Source organism: Hoplias malabaricus, chromosome 1, assembly GCF_029633855.1.
Source record: "Hoplias malabaricus isolate fHopMal1 chromosome 1, fHopMal1.hap1, whole genome shotgun sequence".
Taxonomy (NCBI): domain Eukaryota; kingdom Metazoa; phylum Chordata; class Actinopteri; order Characiformes; family Erythrinidae; genus Hoplias; species Hoplias malabaricus.
In genome coordinates, this window is record NC_089800.1 from 30,573,300 (window position 1) to 30,595,178 (window position 21,879).

General features: G+C 41.7%; 1 protein-coding gene across 1 annotated transcript; it reads left to right on the plus strand.

Annotated features, from left to right (window-relative positions):
• Positions 1 to 5,685: 5,685 nt before the first annotated feature.
• On the plus strand, positions 5,686 to 15,759 carry prrx1a (paired related homeobox 1a). Its single transcript, XM_066677790.1, has 4 exons — positions 5,686 to 6,276; positions 9,838 to 10,013; positions 11,484 to 11,665; positions 12,881 to 15,759. Exons 1-4 carry the CDS (start codon positions 6,060 to 6,062, stop codon positions 13,014 to 13,016), a joined length of 711 nt encoding a protein of 236 aa, XP_066533887.1. The 5' UTR covers positions 5,686 to 6,059; the 3' UTR covers positions 13,017 to 15,759.
• The last annotated feature ends 6,120 nt before the right edge of the window (positions 15,760 to 21,879 follow it).

The window sequence follows — 21,879 nt, forward strand, 5'->3', positions numbered from 1 at the left end:
CTCCGGACCTGGAGCATGAATTCTGGAGTTTGAGCTCCACAGAGACGCTTCCTCCCGCTCTGTTTTTAATTTGGGCCTGCGCCGCCGGCTCCGGGGGAGACGTAAGAGGAGAAGTGAAAAGACGATGAGATCAGCTTATAGTCAGCAGAGTGCCGCCAGCCAGGCATCACTTACACACCACGAGATTCACACACAGTGTACACCACACATATTACTCTCCTAATAATGGGGTTATTATAAGTGATTAATAACCAGCCACCACAGGGTAGTGTGTTTTTACATAGACCTACAAACCCTGTGCCCAGGAACGTGTGACATTTTGTAAAATGCAAAAAGAAAAATTTAACACAAGATGTGTCCGTTCTTTATGTAACTGACAAAAGCACAAAGAGTATCCCATATTTTCTCTGAAGAACTTCATTCCTTCATTATCTGTAAGTATTTATCTAGTTCAGGGTCACGGCAGGTCCAGAACCTACCCGGAATCATTGGGTGCAAGGCAGAAACACACACTGGAGGGGGCACCAGTCCTTCACAGGGCGACTCACACTCATACATTCACTCACACACTCACACCTACGGTCACTTTTGAGTTGCCAATCCACCTGAAAACCTGTTTTTTTGGACCGTGGCTGGAAACTGGACCACCTGGAGGACACAGGGAGAACACACCAAATGGAGCGGGGCTTGAACCCACAACCTCCAGGTTCCTGAAGCTGTGAGACTGCAATTGCAATATTAACTTTTGTAAATATACACACATATAAAATCTCACACCAGCAACACACTCAAAAAGTTGAGACAGAGGTGAGTTCACCACTGTGTTGCATCACCTTTCCTTTTTAAATTACAGTCTTTAATTGCTTGGGAACTGAGGATACTAATTAGTACATTTTTGTCTGTTTGGGCTTCGATACAAGACTTCAGCGGATCATGGATGCTGCTGTGTGGTTCGCCTCTGAAGTCATGTTGTTGTAGAACATGTAGAATGTGGCCTGGTCTGGTCCTGCTGAAATAACCATGGACTTCTGAGGAAAAGACGTCATCTTGATGGCTGCATATTTCCCTCTAAATCCCAATGTTTGTCTCCAGTTCATTGGAAACTTCTCACAAACACATTAACAAAATGATGGGTCTAAAAGCGTATTGAGATCTCTGAACACTTGATGAACATTTTGCACGATTAAAGGGTTCTTTGCATTGTGAAGGGGTTCTTCAGATTCATGGAGAATGTGTTATAGATGGTTCTGTAGAGCACATTTTAGTAAAAGGGTTTTATGCCGCACTAAAAAGGGTTCTTCTTTTGGAACCAGCATAACAATAGAAGAACACTTTTTAGTGCCCGATACATGCTTGGACTGTCTGAGATACGCTCTGGTCATTAGAGCTGATTAGTATTTCACCCTGTGTAATAGAGTTTCAGGTTGCATTTCTTGATTCTGAGACAATGGTTTTCAAAAGTGCTTCAAAGCCTATGTGGTTATATTTATCGCTCTAGCATGAGAGTGTCATATGCAGTGCCATCTGAGGGCTTGAAGGTCACACTCATTTCAACATTGGTGTCCAGTCTTACCCGACAGGGACTAGTCCTTCTTCAAATTTTCTCAAACATTTCACAATATTAAAAATTATAAATCAAACAAGACCTAAGTTCTTTGTGATCTTGCATTGAACAGTGTTAAATTTTGGGGCAAAATGATGAGCAATGACCTCTTTTTGTTTTCATAAACAGTCTTTTATGAACGCTCATGCTATATGATATTATTATGTAATGCTTCCAAACTGTGTGAAATAAATTTTTTACTCTTATTATGAACATGTCCCAACGTTTTTTGGAGTCTGTTGCAGGCATCAAAATCTAAATGTGTTTATTTTTATGAAATACAAGAAAAGCACAGGAAATATTCTTTGTTAGCATTTAAAGGTGATTTTCAGGATTGTAATAAAAAAAAAAACACTTTATAAAATTCAGAAGATTTTTGCGCTGGAAACAGGTCTAATGTGTTTATGAAGCTCCAGTGTTTATAAATGGGTTAAAAAAAAAATCACTTAAGTGGATCACTTAAGGTGGAAATGTCTCCAAATGTCTCCAAACTTGGGAGACGGCTAACTGCATTGCTACAAAACTAAACACCTCGAGTTACAAATGTGTTTCTGTGGTGATTCACACAGTGAATAAAATATTACAGACAAGTTGCACTTCAGCCTATATACAAACAACAGTCGTTTTTCTCCTCAAACACACCGTTCCACCTTAAAAGACGTGGAGCTTCTGAACTTAAACAAACCAGCCAGAACTGCATTTCCCCACAATCGTTAACATTCCCTTTAAATAAAAGTTTGAGATAATTAACACATCACAGATTCTTCTTTTTAATGCTTTTTAAAATGGGGTTTGTGCTCTCTCTCATTCTCGCTCTCTCTCTATCGCCACCAACTGGCCCTCATTTGGACGTCTGCTGGGACATTGCTGTGAGGACGGAATGGATTCAGCCACATAAACCTCAGTGAGGGATCACACACGCACCACTCCAACTCATCCCCAATGTACTGCAGAGAGCTCCATCGCTCCAGAGAACACAGTTCCACTGCTCCACAGCTGAGAGGCTGTGGTGAGTTTATACCCCTCTAGCCTGCGCTTGGCCTGTGGGCATGGGGACCTAAAGCATGCAACTACTTCCCTTTAATAATCATGCTTTGTATGGAGATACAAGCTTAGAGGAGGGGTTTTGGGTGTTTACGCAAGTATTATAACAACTCTATCAGACCCCCTGAGATCTGTTTTCCAAAGAAAGAAGTCCCCTTTTTCGGCAGGAACTCGGCATCTCAATACTGCACTGATTTATGTGGAAAGAGGGGGAGAAAAGAAAGAGAGAAGCGAGGCGCTGGCACGGAGAAACGGGATCTGGAGAGAAAACTAATGACAAAGAAAAGTGGAGGCCTACTCGTTCTGTCCAAGTTCTTAATTAAACGCATGGAATGAGAGCAAGAGAAAGAGAGAGAGAGAGAGAGAGAGAGAGAGAGAGAGAGAGAGCAAGAGAGAGAGAGAGAGAGAGAGAGAGAGAGAGAGAGAGAGAGAGAGAGGCGCTGCACATCTGGATCTAATCTGCACCCCTTTGATGCCATAAAGTGTTTTTTCTCCCAGACCTGGGGGTGGGGGTTTGTGGGGGTTTAGGGGCTGAACTCTGTCACTGCAGCACATGCTCCATCCACCTCTGTCCACACTGAGAGCGAATAAAGGACATGGTCACTGTTTTTCAAGCCAGACCTTATTAAAGCAATTGTTTCCCATTATTTGTAATGGTCAGTTAAAGCCATACATTTCTAAATGAGAAAAAACACCTTTGTAATGATGCAATATCCCCTAGCTCTCCTATGGGATTTGTAATACTATGTTTGCTCTAAGCTAACAGCCATTTATATTAATATGTTTTGCCTGCGTTATTAATTGTGTTTTCTTTATTTAATGTTTAAAGTTGGGCATTTTAAGCTTGTGATGGATTTTTTTGCATGTACCGTGTAATTCAAATCACCCCCTAGGGGATTTCTAATATTATGATAATACTGGAATACATTGGAGGAGAATGCTAACTGCCAGTTAGCAGACACTGATAGCTGAGAAACTCTCACCATAGCCATTAGCATCCCCTGCACAGCCACTTTATGGATAAAGAGAAATATTTTAATGCTAAATGACAGAAGAGTGGACACCTGCTATTTATTAAACACTATTTCTTATAATCAGTTATCCATGTGTTTATAAATCTGTAAATGGGGGGCTGTAAATCAGTGCTCTCTGAAACGACTGCAGCTCGTTTCTGAACGCAGATGCTACACTCTCAGCAGACCCAGTCCCGCTCTGCTGGCTCCCTGCACACTTCCAGTTTATTTTCAAGAGGACACCCCCCACCCCCACCTTTCTCCACTTTCTCCACAAGGCCCACAGCAGCATTCTCCCCCTGTCTAAACAGCCCTGTTCAGAACTCCCACTTTCAGCCACTTTTCCTTTAAATGCTAATGAGCCACTGTCTGTTCACCCTGACCCAGAGCGCACAGCAGTGAAGAGCAAGTAGCAGAAGCTCTGTTTTTTAGCTGGTTTTGCTTGGTTCTCTTTCTTCTCCATTCTAGTTTTTACTCAGTGCTCTTATTTCTCAGCGATCGTTGTGTTTGTTTTGCTGCTTTTAGCCTCATCTTTTATGCTCTCACATAAATGCGGGTCCATCGTTGTGATTGGACAAACTCAGACGAGGGGGTGAGACTGAAGAATAGAGATTTTGGTAATATGACCCATTTAATTGTCAGTGTTAGGGTTAGACTCTGGGGAATAGTACCCCATGTAAATGCAATCCTGTGGAATAGGGTTTGAGACTCTGCACACACCGAGTCCTTCTGTCCGGTGCTCCTCCGGAACACTCCACAGCTTTGGTCTGAATTTTAGAAACTTCACCCAGATTACATTTGTCTGAACAAGTTCAACACTCTCCATAGGTTTAGGACACAACCCTTCTGTTATTAATGCCTTTCTTTATTTACATATTTATACCTTATATGCATGAAAGTGAACTCCTTCTGTTCTGAATAAAGTTCCCCCAACCTTCTTTAAACTTTTGAGATGTAAACACGGGATGGAGTGTTTAAAGTCATTAACTTCGTTTAAGTTAATATTAACTCAATTTACATTTTCATTGTTGACTCATTTGACTTTGTTTGAATCGTTCCTGACACATTTGAATCATTATCAACTCCATTTGAATGGTTATTAACTCCATCTGAATCATTATTAACTGTGTTTGAGTCGTTATTGACTCATGAATCAATAGTAACTCCATTTGAGTCATTATTAACTTCAGTTAAGTTGTTATTATCTTTATTTGATGTTGCTATTAAGTTTGTTAGATTTGTTTTTAACTGTACTGCGTTATTAACCTAATTTCAGTCACGACTGTCTCCACTGTAATCATGATCTGTTGTGCTTAACTCAGTTTGAGACATTATTAACTTTAGTCATTACTGACTCTGTTTAAGTCTATATTTACTATAGAGGAAGTGTTTTGTAACTGTTTGACTTGTTATTAATTCACACTTCGTTGTTAATAACTTTGTCTGAAGTTGTAATAAGTCTGTTTGAAGTTGGTATAACTCTGATTTAAATTTTTATAGCTTTGTTTGCAGTGGGTTTTTTCTTTAATCTTATTTGAAGTTGTTATTAACTCTGTATGAAGTTGTTATACTCTGTTTGATGTTGTTTTGAAATCTGTTTGATGCTGTTATTAATATTGAAGTCTGAATTGTGATTAAATTTGTTTGAAATGATTAAATATGAAGTTGTTATTAACTGTTTATGCAGTTGTTTTTATCCATGTTTCCATCAGAAAGAAGAAAAGAATCAAGAAGGAATAAAACCCACATTGCCACGTAATTAGGGCTCTCCTCCTACGCCCATCAGCTCTCCCAGGGGCTTCCAACTCTCCCTTCATCACACACACACACACACACACACACACACACACACACATACACACGCCCCAGCACCAGACATTTGCAGTTCTTTGAAGTACAGGAGAGAGAGGGAGAGAGAGAGAGAAACAGACAGAGAGAGAGAGAGAGAGTGAGTGGGGAGAGGAAGGAGAGAGGACGAGAGAGAGAGTGAGAGAGAGAGAGAGAGAGACAGAGGAGTGGAGTGGAGAGTGTTTTAGTTCTGAAGTGCTGGACGGAGGTGAAGGTTTGTGTGTGAAGTCTGGTTTTGTCCTCTTCGGATTTTTTAAAGGCTTTTAAAGGGGCTTTTCTAAGGTTTTTAAAAGTTTTTTAAAAAGTTTTTTCAAGGATTTCAAATAAATCCATCCGGGTTTTGAACATTTCCTAAAAGTGGGAAAACTTTCCGCCAGAGCTCTGGGAACGCTGGGATCTAGGAGCAACAACAAGGAGAAGAAGCCCGACATTTTCCCACAAAACAAAACAAGAAGCGAGCAGTGTTCCAGTCCAGACCCTGAATGGCTCTGTGTGCCGTGTGAGTGAGGGTCCCCAGCTCCATCTCTTCCCCCCGGCGTCCCCTCTGAGACATGACGTCCGGCTATGCTCCTGTAATGGACAGAGTGCTGACCACTGCTCACCTGGACTCTCTACAGAAGAAGAACTTCTCGGTGAGCCACCTGCTGGACCTGGAGGAGGCCAGGGAGATGGCGGGGGCTCAGGGGGATGAGGGGTCCGCAGGGTCCGGCAGAAACACACTCGAGTCGCCTGGACTCACCAGCGGCAGTGACACACCGCAACAAGACAGTAAGACTCACTTACCCTCACTCACATACACACACACAAACACTGTTAGCTCTACAGAATTTAGGGTTTTTCTGTTTTTTGTGGAGTTGTGTTGGCAAAACAAGAGTGAATGGTTTATAACTACATTAATAGCATTATAGCAGATGCTATATAAAATACTAGCTTCTGAAAAGTTGTTCAAAGTTGTACTTTCATAGTGATATAAGACAGTAAGATCTGCACTCTAATTCTCTTTGGATTCTGACAGTGAAGATATTTCAAATCAAATTTATTTGGTTAATTTTTACTGTAGTAATAACTTTATAATAAATGATTTATAACAAACACTATTTGTCCATTACATACTTTGAGCTGTTTAAAATACTTATCAAGTAAATAAACACTGGTATTAATTCTGTTGGTTTTCCCAACATAAAAACATTTAAAACATGTAAAACTTAGAACTGTATGAATAACATTATAATAAATGCTTATAACATGTTTTAGTTTCAATATTACTGATCTCGAATAGTGTAACATATTTATACAATAATATATGACAGAAAACACACACTGAGGGGTGGATGGGGGTATTAAGCTATATTAATTTTGCTTTTAGTTAGTTTTATTTCTGAACATAAGAAGTTGAGCAAATATTTATAACTAAATTATTAAATGTGTAATAAATGCTTTATAACAAACAGTACTTGTGTAGAACAAATTACAGTACTTATATAATAATATAAAGAGTGAGACACTGCCACGCTAATTCTTTTTGGTTTCTTGAGATAGGAAATACAGATAATGGTTAATAACAATAATATATTTATAATAAATGCTTTATTACAAGATACATTTATATACTACATTTGATGAGCTGTTTAAGTACTTAAATAGTAATGTAAGACATTAATATACTTTTATTCAGTTTGGTTTTAAAAGCAAAATATTTGGAGTGAACAATTTTTTCTAATTACAAAATAATATTTACATAATAATAAATGCATATATATTACAGCAGTAAATTCACCTAAAACTCACATAGAGATTATATACATACATATATATACACATACACACACACACACATACACACATTATATATGTGCACAAATAAAATAAATAAATAATGTGCACAAATAAATACAAAATTACTGTGTCTTTAATTATTTATAAAATATAATTTAAAAATGTCTTAAATGAGTTCAAACTACTCATATACAACAGTTCAAATAAATTATATATTAACAGTAAGACAAGACTCTTGGGGGGGCGGGGGAGTGGTTATTTTAATTCTATTTTGCCTGAGTGAATAGCTTATAGCTATCAGTAACATTATAATAAATGCTTTATTACAAATACTACATTTTGTAGAGTAGTTATCTCTCTCTCTCTCTCTCTCTCACACACACACACACCACCCTGAAATCATGTCTCATAAAGTTGTTACATTAACTTTTAAATGTCAGGTGATGTTGTGCGCTATGAAAAATGTATTTAATGGAAATACAAGGTTTTGTTCTGAAGTGATAGTGTGTGTGTGAGCGTAAAGAGTGTCTCAGTCCAGTCCACAGTATCAACACAGTTATTATAATGAACTACAGCTTCAGTAGTGAAGCGTAATTAAATCTGCCTTTAACACATTTACAGTTTGACAGTGAGTACACCCTGACCCTGTCTGTGCTGCGGTGAGGTATGAACGGAGCCACACAGCGTCTGGTCTCTAACAATATAAAACATAATGGTGTGTGTTGCCACAATGAAGACCACCGCCAGAGATCGAGAGACTGAACTGGTTCAGAGCGCAGAAATCTACCATCAAACATCCACTCGTGTCCCTTGCGGCTCATCTTCTACTCTCTAAAAAATTAAGGCCTGTACTCCAGCCGTGAAACCGTACAGCTCTCTATCAACGGAGAAGTAGAACTGTGTTCCTTACGTAAAGACCCCGCGGACGGACCCCGAGGGATGCGGTGAGACGAATGTAGATCTAAAAATTCCCCACTAACACAAGCACAAACATCTCAGAAGAAGCTCCAGGCCCAGGACGCACCGAGAGACACTGACTGTGGACTATGAACTGTCCTGATATTATTAATGATATAACTATTGATTGATTGAAAATAGGGGGAAATATAGAAAAATAAATAAAATGTAGAAAAAAGAATGAGCTCCTTCAGACTCTCACTGCCTTTAAACTGATTTAAAAACACACCTCAACATATATTTACTTTCATCTTTAATGAAAAATTATCCATAGTGTTGATTTAATTATTACATTTTAGGATTTGTTTGTTTTTTTATTCATTTATGGTTGTGGCCTGTTTGGGTTATTTGTTTGTTTATTAATTAATTAATTGTTATTTTATTAGAATATTATTTTTTTTATTATTATTTTTATATTTAATTTTTAAAATGATTATTATTATTATTATGTTATTATTTGTTTAGTTTGCAGTTTAATGTCATTTATCTCTGTGTGAGGGAAACTGAACCACTTTCACAAAATCACAAACCAATAAACACAACACATTTAACCCTTTCCTGTCCTGAGAAAACAACTAGTTTTTACAGCTTCTGCACTTTTAAACGGCTCTGAACTGTAACAAGGGAAAGATGGGAGTGGTACACTGGTAAAGACTGAAGAGAGGAGAAAGGAAGAGTGGAGAGAGAGCGTGTGTGTGTGTGTAAGTGAAAGAGGAGAAGAGGAATGACCCTGAGGGCTCTCGTTGACCAGGCCTCTGGGTCCCGTGTTTATTTATGGACCCGGGCTGTTTATTAGCTTAATCTGAATGAGACGCTTTGTGTGTTGGCTTATTCTAATCAAAGCTGGGTTAAATGAGTCAGGCTTCAGTGAGCGGCGTCCTGCTGTTAAGGAAACATCTGGAGGCGCGTTGTCCGTACCTATAACTGAGTTATCACTGATCAGAAGTAGAGGATCACTAGGAACCATGGCATCTGTGCTGCGAAGGTCAGTCAAAGAGAAAATCAATACTGTATTTACTTTTAATCTTTTGTTCGGTGCATGTTCAAACTGATGTGTAAATCTGGAGTCCACCAACCCACACACTGTGAAACAACCACCAGTCAGTTTTCTGTGTGCTGTCTGAAAACACTAAAACGACTAAAAACCAGAGCTTCTGCTCCCCGTTCCTCACTGCTGTGCTCTCAGGGTTGGGGTGAACGGCGAGCCGCTCATTATCATTTAAAGGAACAGGCGTTGAAAGAGGGCATTCTGTAATGTTCTGTAATAGTGTGTTGTTAAATGTTGTGTAGTTGTGTGTAGTGTGTTGTGTAGTTATATGTAGTGTAATGTTGTGTTGTGTAGTTGTGTGTAGTGTAGTGTGTCTCCTCCCTCAACATCCATAGTTGAAATGCCCTTGAGCAAGGCCTTGAGCTAATTCCTAACTGGCCCCTCAAGCCTGAGGCGGCTGCGCACTGCTTTGTGTGTGTGTGTGTGTGTGTGTGTGTGTGTGTGTATGTGTTCACTGCCCCCTAATCACTAGTGTGTGTGTGTGTGTGTGTGTGTGTATGTGTTCACTGCCCCCTAATCACTAGTGTGTGTGTGTGTGTGTGTCTCAGACGAGCAGCTAAATTCGGAGGAGAAGAAGAAGCGCAAGCAACGAAGGAACCGGACAACCTTTAACAGCGGTCAGCTGCAGGCTTTGGAGCGTGTGTTTGAGAGGACGCACTACCCAGACGCCTTCGTTCGGGAGGACCTTGCCCGCCGGGTCAACCTCACCGAGGCCCGGGTACAGGTTGGTGCCCACAGACACCCACTCTGAGTACACTATTGGGCCAAACGGCCACCTTGACATCCACTCCTTCTCCTCCTAAATATACTGGATGGAGGTCAGTCTTCCAGTGTTCCACAGCTCCACAGCCCAGTGCAGGAGGAGGTTATACCCCTCAAGCTGGAATCAGGCACTGGGCATGTTGACCTTAGGCTCATGTGCAGCTGCTCCACACAAAACACACACTGATCTCACATTCACTTCATTCATGACCTCCCAGTGCAGACGGGGTTAAATTATGCTAGTAGTCTCTTTAAAGAATGGTTCTTGAAGGGTTCTACATTACTGACAATTTCATGTGCTCCGTTAGGGGGGCAGACACTGTGGGGTATGGGCAGAGTCTGGGAGGTGTGTGTGTGTGACAGACCAACTCCGTAGTAAATTTTGGGAAGAGGAGGGAGAAACAGTGCTGTCTCCTCCCTCAACATCCAAGGCTGAGGGGCAAGGCACCTAACCCATTTTAACCAAATTTGAATTAAAATTTGGTGTAAAGGTACAGAGTGAAGTAAATACTGGGAATGGAGGTAGATAACTGGGCTGGCCAATTAATTGAAAATTAATCGAAATTAACATTCAGAACTTCTAATTGACATAATCTTGTCTATATCCATTTTTTTTTTACTTTATTTTGGTGTTTATTCTGTTATGTCCCTAATGTGTGTTCATGTACTGTCCATTTTAAACCACACTGTAGTCACGTGATTCTGCCCCTATCTACCACACTGGAAACAACATGGAGGAGAACCTAAACGCTGAGGTCGACCGAACAACTCAAGCAGCTGGTGCCAAAGAAAATACAGAGTTTGATGTTTGGACATGTGTTTTGACTTTCAAAAAGCAGTCAAATGTAAACACTGACAAAAAGAAAAAAAAAAACGTTCCAGAGAGCAAAGCACAATTCATTCACTCATTATCTGTAACCGCTTATCCAATTCAGGGTCGCGGTGGATCCAGAGCCTACCTGGAATCATTGGGTGCAAGGCGGGAATACACCCTGGAGGGGGCGCAAAGCACAATCACACACCAAATATAAACATTCCTCAAAAAAAAGGGGGAACAAGCTCCCAGCAACATTAGAAAATAATATCCCAGCTTTTATACTGGATCATGCTGAACTATGAGGGTAAAAAATACAAAAACAAAATAATCGTAACCATTAATCATAATCGTGGTAAAATGTACAATTAATTGTGATATTGATTTGCCCTCATATCGCCCAGCACTAAATACGCACTAGTGTTGATTTAACAGTGAGTGGACTTTTAATAAGGAACTGATTAAAACAGTGAAACTGGTAGAAAAGGCACCCTCTGATGGTGTTGTTTCACTGGCTCATATTCCTCAGGTTCCCATGCTGTGATGTCATGAGCGCTGCTGTGACAGCCCATGTGATCAGCACTGGTCTCTAAGCTGATTTCTCTCTGTGTTTCTCAGGTGTGGTTCCAGAACCGAAGGGCCAAGTTCCGGCGCAACGAGAGAGCGCTGCTGGCGACCAAAAACGCTTCGCTGCTTAAGTCTTACTCTGGAGACATGTCTTCGGTGGAACAACCAATCGTCCCACGTCCTGCGCCGAGACCCAGTGATTACTTGTCCTGGGGGAGCTCACCTCCCTACAGGTAACATCCTCCATCACCGATCAGCAGCAGAGCAACCACTGCACATTTAAACGTGGACACACACTGGATAAAATCTCAGGAATCTTTCTGCATGATATAAAATGGGCTCTGAGCAACTGCACATGAGCCTAATGGCACTTTTTCATTGCAGGGTCCCTACTTGACTCTACTCAACTTTCTGTTTCTCGATCAGGTAAATCTGGTCCTGGAAGCGGGTTCTGTTTTAGTCCCTGCTCTCTCTTGTGGTTCAGAGCGAGCCGTGAAGGGAAACATTTCAGAGCGCTGATTATCCAGAGAGAGTTGCCATGCAATGCAGATGTCCAGCACCAACTCTCCATCTGTAAAATCTCCAGCTACAGCAGAGATCATATTTGTTTTTATCAGACTCACGATGGCAGCTCGCAAAATTACGCTGTGGTCCTTTGAAGAGATTAAAACGCTCCTTGGATCGGTGGCCGACGAAAGAATCCAGCAAGAGCTGGATGTTGCAACAACGAAGGAACAAACTCTACTGATCTGTCTGAACTGATGACGGAGCTGTGTTCAGTCCCAAATAACAACAAAAAAGGCAATACACAATAAGTAAACAGTGCTTTAAGTTACTTTGTGGTTTCCAAAGCCCGCTGCTCCCATTAGAGACGGGTGCTTGCGACGACACCACATACATTTTGGGGGTGGGGGGTTGGAAGTAGAAAAGCAGCCAGTGACCAAACAGAGTAGAGCCGAGCCAATTGTTGTACTATCAATTGGAAAGGCAGCATAAAATAACTCTACCCATTGCCAGATATCAGCTAGTAGTAAAAACCCCTGGGTATTTAAACTGGGTTTTCTCTGGAGTGACGGCGCCCTAGCAAAGACATTTGGGATAACCTGGAGTCGTTTTTGGAATCCAGATCAGATTTACCGACTCTAACGTAGTTCCACTATAGCACTCTTTCTTTCAAGAGCTTGTTTATGAGCTGTGTGAAAATCGTAGTAATGTGTTGGACACATGTTGGCGTCCAGTCTGCATTCTTCCTCCGTGATGAATGCAGCCGTGGTCGATTTTGCATAGGTTAGGCAATGAAAAACGTAATGACCTTGTTTCTGTACTTTTGCCTTGAGATGAAATGTCTTCATTACTCCAGGCTCGAGAGAGGGAGTGGGGGCCGCTGTTTCAGATGCTGGGCTCGTCTAAACTTTCAGCTCTCTCTGACCTCTGCTCTTTTCTTCCAGTGCCATGGCATCCTACTCACCATCATGTGCCAACAACAACAGCACGGTGCAGGGAGTGAACATGGCCAACAGCATCGCCAACCTGAGACTCAAGGCCAAGGAGTACAGCCTCAACCAGGTGCCCACTGTCAACTGAGACCGGGGGGGCTAGAACCTACACGTCCCATCAGAGCCACTCCGCCAAAGACAGCCGCCGTCTCTTCACTCAAATGTACTCACTGTGCCTCAGAGCCTTCTATCCTCAGTCTTTCACTAAAGGAGTGGAAGAAAAGCAGGACTGAGCTTCTCAGAGCCCTGAAAAAAACCTCAGATTTACGTAAGATACTGTCATGCTTTTGGCAGACGTTGATGACATGTGGGGGAAACTTTTTGGAAAACACAGAAATGGCGAAATGGAAAGTTGGTGTTTTGGCATTCGAATGGGGCGTCGCTCCTGGAGAAGGAGAAGAAGAATTGCTCTGGAGTCCACAGTCCTCTGGAAACCACAGCGAATCGCAGTGAAACCATGACCTCTGTGGAATTCAACTGCAGAAATCCCAAAGACTTGTTTGGGAGTCTTCAGGATTTTTCTGTGATTTCCCTTCGGGACGCGGGGCAGTGTGCTGAGACTAAACACAGCCTGGGATCTCAGACTGAACGGGCTTTTGTCCTTGTGTAGAATACCGGGGTGATTAGCATCAGTGAGGATAGGGGAACTCTCTGCTGTAGGGTGGTGTTCATAAGGCTGTAGGACACCTACATAACATTCGCTCATTCATCTTCTGTAACTGCTTCATCCAGACTGGGGGCAGTGGGTCCAGAGCCTGTCCAGTATCACTGGGCACAAGACCCGTCCATCGCAGGCATCTACAAAACAGTAATGTCAGTTTTACTGTTTCTACAGATTGTAAACACTCCTGACCCTGGATGGTAGCACTTTAAAATAAGACTTCGCTTATAAAGGTTTATAAATGTTTTAAAACCAGGTTTATTACACGGTTATTAAGAATAACAAAAGTCATTAGTAATCACTTGTAACCCAGAGATAGAAAGGGCGACAGTGACTTCTGATTTATCTGAAACTGAAAGTGTCAGAACTTACTGAAAATGTTGAGGTTAAACCTAAGCAAAGACCTGAGAATGTGAATTTAGTTATTTCACATGTTAATGCTCACCACAGTATTATTAATATCTTAAAAGAAAGACTGTTGGTGGTTAACTGATTGAACTCATTGAGTAAATGGTTAAACTTATTAACAAATATGTACTGGAGCTAACAGGGTTAACGTTGGTTGACTTTGAAGACAAAGTGAGGTCAGTATTTGGCAAGATTTGAGGTTTAACAGTATAGATGGATGTGGGTTCACTATTTGGCAAACAACAGGTTATTACCAGGTTTCCATCACAAAGTTTTTGTGACTTATGAAAATGCACACAATGAAAAATTGTTCAGTGTTTCAGCTGGTTCAGACCTACTACATATGTAACACATTGCCCCCCAGAGCTCAGGACTGACCGCGCAACCACAGGCTTTTTAACAGACTCCCCATGAACAGACCACTCTGTCCCCCCCCCCACAGTCTTATTTTAGAGCTTGTGAAGATAACTGTACACACACAGCATTGAGCAAAATCAGAGACCACACAGCGTTAAGAACATTAAGAACAAGCTCCACATAGATGCAACACATGAATATTACATCAAGCCTTTTTGATATAAATGTGTTTATACGTTGTACTGTTATCAAAGAAAGGCCCAATGTCATCTGGAGTTTTTTTTCGCAAAAGTGCAGTGCATAGAAACAGACTAATTTTCCCAGTTTTTTTCTGCTAATATTAATTTCTTTGCAAACATTTTGGATGGACACCCAGTTAGTTTCCTTTTCTTGCTCTGTTTTAACTGATTAATAATGACTTTTAATGTGTTGTCAACATAACAAAAAACCATTCACAAACAGTATTGACCTTTATTAGTTTAGTTCTTTTCTAAAGTGGTAGCTCATTTTGCCTCCTCCTGTAAGAACCCTCTCAGAGACACGAGGCTTTGTTCAGACAGCGATGATCAGTTTGTTGGGTCACATTTATATATATTTTATATAAACACTTATACATGCTTTCAAATGAGGACACACAGCCTCTCAGATGTGAAACTCAGTGGCACTCTCTTGTGGTGCAGTTCCTAAACCTAAGTGAATCGGTGAGTAAGCTCGTGAGTATTAGTGATGTGTGTGTGTGTGTGTATGGGAGTGAATAGCTAAGAATACGCATGTATGAGTGAGTAAGTGAATGAAAATGTAAATGAATGAGTGAGTGACTGAGTGAATTACAAGCCAGTTCCATTAGGGGCTCTGTCTTCTCCCTTAAAATCCACAGCTGAGGATTATAGAGGTTTATGGATGGGGTTATGGAGGGTTATGAAGTGGTTATAGAGCATTATAGATGGTTATGAAGGGGTAATAGAGTGTTATAGAGGGTTACGGAGGCTTAAGAAAGGGTTATGGAGGAATTAATCAAGGGTTACAGTAAGGTTACTAAGGCCTTATGAACACCACCTTACAAGAACCTGTTACCAGATATATTATGATTTAAAGCAACACTAGGTAAGATTTGGTATTTTTGCTATCAGAGTGTAATTCATGTTTACAACACTGTCACTGTGTTTGTGAGGTGGTTTTCCAAAAGTTGTTTAGTGCAGTATTTCCAGTGCCAAGCCCAGAGTATCAACGACAGACGTTCTATTTTCACTATTAAGGTCAAAAATTACCTAGCGTTGCTTTAATTTTGAGGTTTATATAATGTGTGTTTTGATGTGTGTAAGATGAAAGCCATGCTGTAAAGGCCTGATGCCTGATGTAAACTGTGTGTATATGAACCTGTAACATTCCTATGCAATAAAACACTCGAGAGCAATGTAACATCAAGCATTGTGCAGGATTAGTGTCTCACGCGGCAGAAACGAGCATCTCCGTTTGTCATCAAATACTACGAGCAGCAGAAGAGCTCTGACATCATCTTTGTCGGCTGGATGTTTTTGGTCAGCGGACTATTCTCAGTCCAGCAATGACTATGAGGGGTTTAAAAACTCCAGCAACACTGCTGTGTCTGTCATACCAGCAAAACACACACTAACACACCACCACCACGTCAGTGTCACCGCAACACTGTGAATAATCCACCACCAAATCAAACCTGCTCTGTGGGGGTCCCCTGAGTGCTGAAGAACAGGGGGGAATGGGGATAAGAAAGTATGCAGAGCAACAGATGGGCTATAGCCTGTAATTGTAGAAATACAGAGTGCTCCTGCAGGGTCAGTGGAGCTGAGAGAGTGAACAGTGAGTGTAGAAACAAGGAGGTGGCTGTAATGTCCAATCATTAGACCAGGCTCAGGCTCAGAGACTGGGCTATGGAAAGAGTCGGAGTGGTGTTTGTGATCCAGAATAATCCATCATCAGGACCTGACCTCTCATGGGCCTGATCAACGCTGTCCATCAAATCCTCACACCACAACTGTCTCTTTCCTCCCCCTCCCTGTGTAAGCAGTTGTCTCTGAACTCCTGGGGATTTTGTGTGAAATCCTAGACGTTCCTGCAGCTTGTGTCTCCCCCAAACAAGCCCCCCCCCCCAACACACACACACACTGCCACATAATGGAACGGTTGAGATGTAAACACAGTGAGGAGGGGTGGGGTCTGGTTTGGTGTGAAAAGATCCGTTCTAGAAAAGCTCACAGAGTCACAGTTGGGGACAGTGGTGGTCAATGAAACCAGACGTCTGAAAGCTACTCACAGAAAAGTGATATAAAAACACGACTGACTTCTGGGACAAAAAATATGAAGTCATAGACATCATTCCATAGAAATGTTTCCTCACCATTTGCTGCTCTTCAGACTGTTTACACTGGAATCCGTTCTAATGTGTTTACAAAAGGCCCAGTGTCTGTTAAAAAAAAAAAACTATGCTAAAGGGTAGCTGTATTTTTTTTAGACAATGGAGAGAACCCAAAACATTAAAAAACATTAACTGAGATGAGGATATTGCTCTATTCCTGCTCCATGGGTGGGTAATATTGACTTATTTTTGCTGTTTGGCATCACTTCAAATGAGTTTCTGTGGTGATTCAAAGAGTGAATAAAACTTACAGACAAGTTACACTTCAGACATGTACACCTTAAAAGATGTGGAGCTTCTGAACATAAACCAACCAGAGAGTACAGTGTTTACCCACAATCATTAATATTCCCTTTAAATAAAAGTTTGAGGTATTTAACAAATCACAGATTCACATTCACCATTCCAGATTAAAATACACAGAGATTCTGAACGTACTTCATACTTCTGTGTTGAACCTACACCGTAAGCAAAGTGTCAATGTGAACCCTACACCACAGCCTAAGGTGTAGTCAGACGCACACCTCTCCAGAAAAGTAAGTACGCGACATGTCATCACAGATTGCAATGACTGTGATTGGTCAGTAGTCGGACGGACATTGTTTAAGTTGAACAGAAGAAGTACAGAAACATGAACTCTCTTCTCCACATACAGAGATGCAGACAGCAGCAAGTTCATAGAGAGAGCTTTTCTCAGACATGGTGTGGACATCAGGGATGAGTAAAAATGTAGAACCATACGAATGTCTCAAGGGAAAAACTATATAACTCGACGAGATTTGTTTCTTTCCTTGCACCTCATGTAAACTATGCTCTGTCCCAACAACACCCTACTCCCTAAATACCTTAAATATTTAGAAAAATAACGTTACTAAACCACTACATTGTGCACTACATAGTATAGGGAAAGATATTTGACATGTTGAGATAGTGGTGTGTTGGCATAGCTTACGGCATAAGCTCCGTGTTGAGTCAAATTAGAAGCATAAAGCGGCCTTGATTTTCTACCTAATGTCCACCATCTCTTTGTATGAGTGTGTTCTGGTTTGTCAGGTTTTAGACGATCCATATTTCCTTCCAGTTGTAAAATGTCTTGTTTCCCACTGGATTTCAAGCTACAAACTCTGCCCCCTACAGCACAATCTGAACATGAGAAACGCAAAACTGAACGTGTGCACATACTTATTTTACATGGCAGCATCAAAACTAAAATAAAGGAATGCTCCACAAACAGTGCTATGTTATTTTACCAAAGCCACAAAAAGCCAGGGTTTAGAGGACCTTTGGAAAGAGGCTAAACCTGTGTTTGTACTGGACGTCTGCAACATCCAGACTGAGACAACTTTAATTAAATAGCCATCTAAGAGCGAGCATGACTAGATTCTTATTGTTCTACAGGACGGCAACGAAGGACAAAACTGAAAACTAAGCTTCACTGAGCGTACGTTTCTCTGAGACTTGGCCAAAGACTTCTACCTGCCATGTCCCTGACCCCATCAGATCCCACTCCTTCATCTGGTTGTGTATTAGTTTTGGATAAAACACTAAAAAAGTGAGAGAATGGTTTTTAAGGCTAGAGGAGAAGGAATGACCTTTCTGAACACTTCCAAACATCTGCTGCAGTGTTTTATTGGCTGATGATGGACTCCTCTGTGTTGCTGTGACAAATCCGGATCCTTCCGAGGATCCTCGGGGGCCGTGGCTGTTAAATATTTGTTGCGCAGTAATGTTTACTTTCAAAACACGGTGTTTATGGCACAGGAAACACTCGCTCCAGTTTAAGTGGCCACGGGGCTTTTTCTGACCGCTCCACAAAGGCTCGTTTAAGCTCCTTGGCCGGCTGATTACACGTGACCTCGAGTGACCTCAGAGACAGTGGGGTGAGCCAATAAGACAAGGATCACTTGGCTTTTTTACCGAGGGATTCTGGGCCACAGCAATCATCAAGAAACAATAACTCAGATTCGGGACAAAGATTGAAGTGTTGAAAAACTAAAGCAATGGATCGTCCAACCTTCTCAGAACAAAAACACCCATATTAACACTATTAATTAAACACTATTAATTCTACACTCCCATTTGCCCCATTTTTATCGGTTCTCTATTTATCTGCTCCCAATATATTTGTTTTCACTTGGGTCTCAGTCCTCCACTCATTATTATTTTCTCCATTTCACTCATTTCTCCCCTCCTGTATTCTGCATTTTTACTTGTCTTAAGTTGTCTTATGTCTATGCTCCCATTTCCTCCATTTTACTTAGGTCTCATTTGTCAGCTCACATTTTCTCTGTTTTTGCTCCGTTTTCTTATTTCTCCACTCTCATTTTCTTGTTTCCCCCATTTTCGCTCATCAGGTTCTGATTTCTCTGCTCTAGTTCTCGTCAGATTCACCAATGGGTTCTATGTTTGTGAGACTCCATCGACATGAGAGTAGTTAACACGGGTTAACCCTTGATCAGTAAAAAAAACTAGACACAGAAACCACGCCTGGGTTCATGAGTCCAGATCAGCGGGGAACAATGTGCTATCCCTGCAGACCTGAGTGTAGCTCTGATAATGCTGACAGAAATAAAAGCCTGGGACTAGTGTGTATGTGTGTGTGTGTGTGTGTGTGTGTAACTGTGCAGCTACTGTAGCTCCCACTGATGTGGGAAATGTTATGGAAATTCACTTGTCTTTCCTAATCTCAAGAAATGAGAAATACGAGAGCGCTTTTAACAAACCTCCTCATAACGTTGTGGCTGTAATTAACTTTACAGTCGATATCTGTTTAGGATTTTTTTTTTACTTCAGTTGGTTATTTGTCTGAGCAAGTGCCAAACAAGCTGTTGCACCACATTCAGCCTTCGGGCTTGACCTCAGATCCTTGACCATATGAAAGGGATGGCTGAACCGTGTCCACTGGGACAGGGAGGGGAGACCCAGTGTTTCCCAATGAGTACCGTCTGTTCCTAACACTTAAATCATTTGTCCATATTAAAATTCCTTTCATTATTTCAATAACGGACGCCTTTAATGTGGCCCCTCGCCTCGAGCTGGGCCTGTTCCATCCAATTTGCCCAGGAATCTTTAGGAGCCAAAATGGTTCATGAATCAGACCTTTTTCCAAACGCTGCCATCCTCCGAGGATCAGAGAAAAGCTGCGTTCACCTCGGAGCAGGAGCCTTCTCTTACTTCCAGAGCTATTTTCTGACACAGCCTCCTTCGGACATTTACATTCAGGTCAATGGGGCTTGAAGGTTTCTCACTCAACAGAGTAAGTCACTTGCTGGAGGCTCTTAATGACACGTGCAGAAAGTTGGACTGACGTGTTCCTCTGGCCAACATCAAAACATCCGTCAGGCTCCGAACAAAATCAGGCATTTCTCAGATCTCTGACAGCCGGGGCCTGTGGTCACCAACTAACGGAAACACCACATCCACAATTCCCCCCTTTTCCCAAATGTAGTCCATCAGCCGAGACGTGTGTGCTGCCTGAGGTTTGCTTTAGTTTAGCACTGGTGCTAAATCGCTATAAAGCACTGGAAGAGGATTCCTTCTCACCTCCAAATTTACATGGTGCAGTTTATGCAGTGCTGAGCCCAGAGTAGCAACGACAGTGGAGTATCACAATGATTTTGAAGCTGTAATTGTATATGTCATTCTCAAGACGAATTGATGCTGTATTGGTCACAAAAGGAGGCCCTACACCATACACCATACATATTGTGGTCTAAAACCAGGTGTTTCAGTTTCATTGTCCAACTCCTGTATGTTGTTTTGATATATACTTATGTTCAAAAACAGCTGTAGAAGCGCTAAAATCATCATGATATGACAAAAAATCTTGAGAGGATCCAAGATCCATGTTTTTTTAAAACTTCCCACACAAACCACATGAAGGCGACCAAGTCGGGGGAACGCGTCGGACATTGGCAGAAACTACCACCCGACTTGCAATTGAAAGTGTCATAAGCTAACGCAGTTAGATGTTAAAAACTGTAGTGCCCTCTGGTGGAGAAAAGAGTTATCAGCCACATCTCTTTTAGGTCAGACATGTGGAAGTTAAATGCGAATGAGTAATGACACAGAAATGAATAATGCATGTAATAAATTGTCCTAATTTACTGTTGAATTTCTAAAACAATCTCAGATGATTCATTAATCAAAAAGTGTGATACTCATCCCTGTGTTTTACTGTGGGAGTCGTGACTGTCGGAATAATGCAGTGGCGATTTAAGAGAATTAAACACAGCCATACATTCATTCATTCATTCATTTATTGTCTGTAACCTCTTATCCAGGTCAGGGTCGCGGGTGGGCCCAGAGACTACCCGGAATCATTGGGCACAAGGTAGCAACACACCCTGAAGGGGACGCCACACACATGCCCATTTAATCACACACTCACATCGACAGACACTGTTATGTCGCCAATCCACCTACCAACGTGTGTTTTTGGACTCTGGGGGGAACCTGGAGCACCCGGAGGAAACCCATGCAGACACGGGGAGAACACACCAAACTTCTCACAGACAGTCAACCCACAACTTCCAAGTCCCTGGAGTTTTGTGACTACGACACTTAAACACAGCCATACTGCTTTTATATGCTCTTTACTAAGTACGCCCTAACGAGGGTGTAGGGAACAGAAAAAGTGAATACGGAAGTGTTTGGGCATTGGGGGAGGGAGGCAGAGGTGCCGTTTTTCACTGTCAAACTTTCCTGATGATGAATACTGCTCTACGCACATCGGCCGCCACACACCAAGCTCAAACACACACTACACACATCATAAACCCCAAACACGAGGTTAATCCCCAAACTAACCCCCAAAACATCTAAACATAAACGGGGTGGGAGGGGGGCGCTAGGCATGCTGGGATACTCCCGCACAAGACCCCCACCCTGCCCAGTGTCCAGCAGCCTTTACAATACAACGCTGCAGTGGTTTTATCTTGTCAAAGTGGTCTGTGTGACTTGTTTGGTGGCTTTCATGCTTTCTTTCGACCACTGATTGCTCTCTAGCATCTCAACACAATGTCACATTTCACAGACAGAAAGAGAGAGAGAGAGAGAGAGAGAGAGAGAACAGGGTCCTATTTCACCTGATAACAGAGTTATGGAGCAAAATGAATACATATTTATATCCAG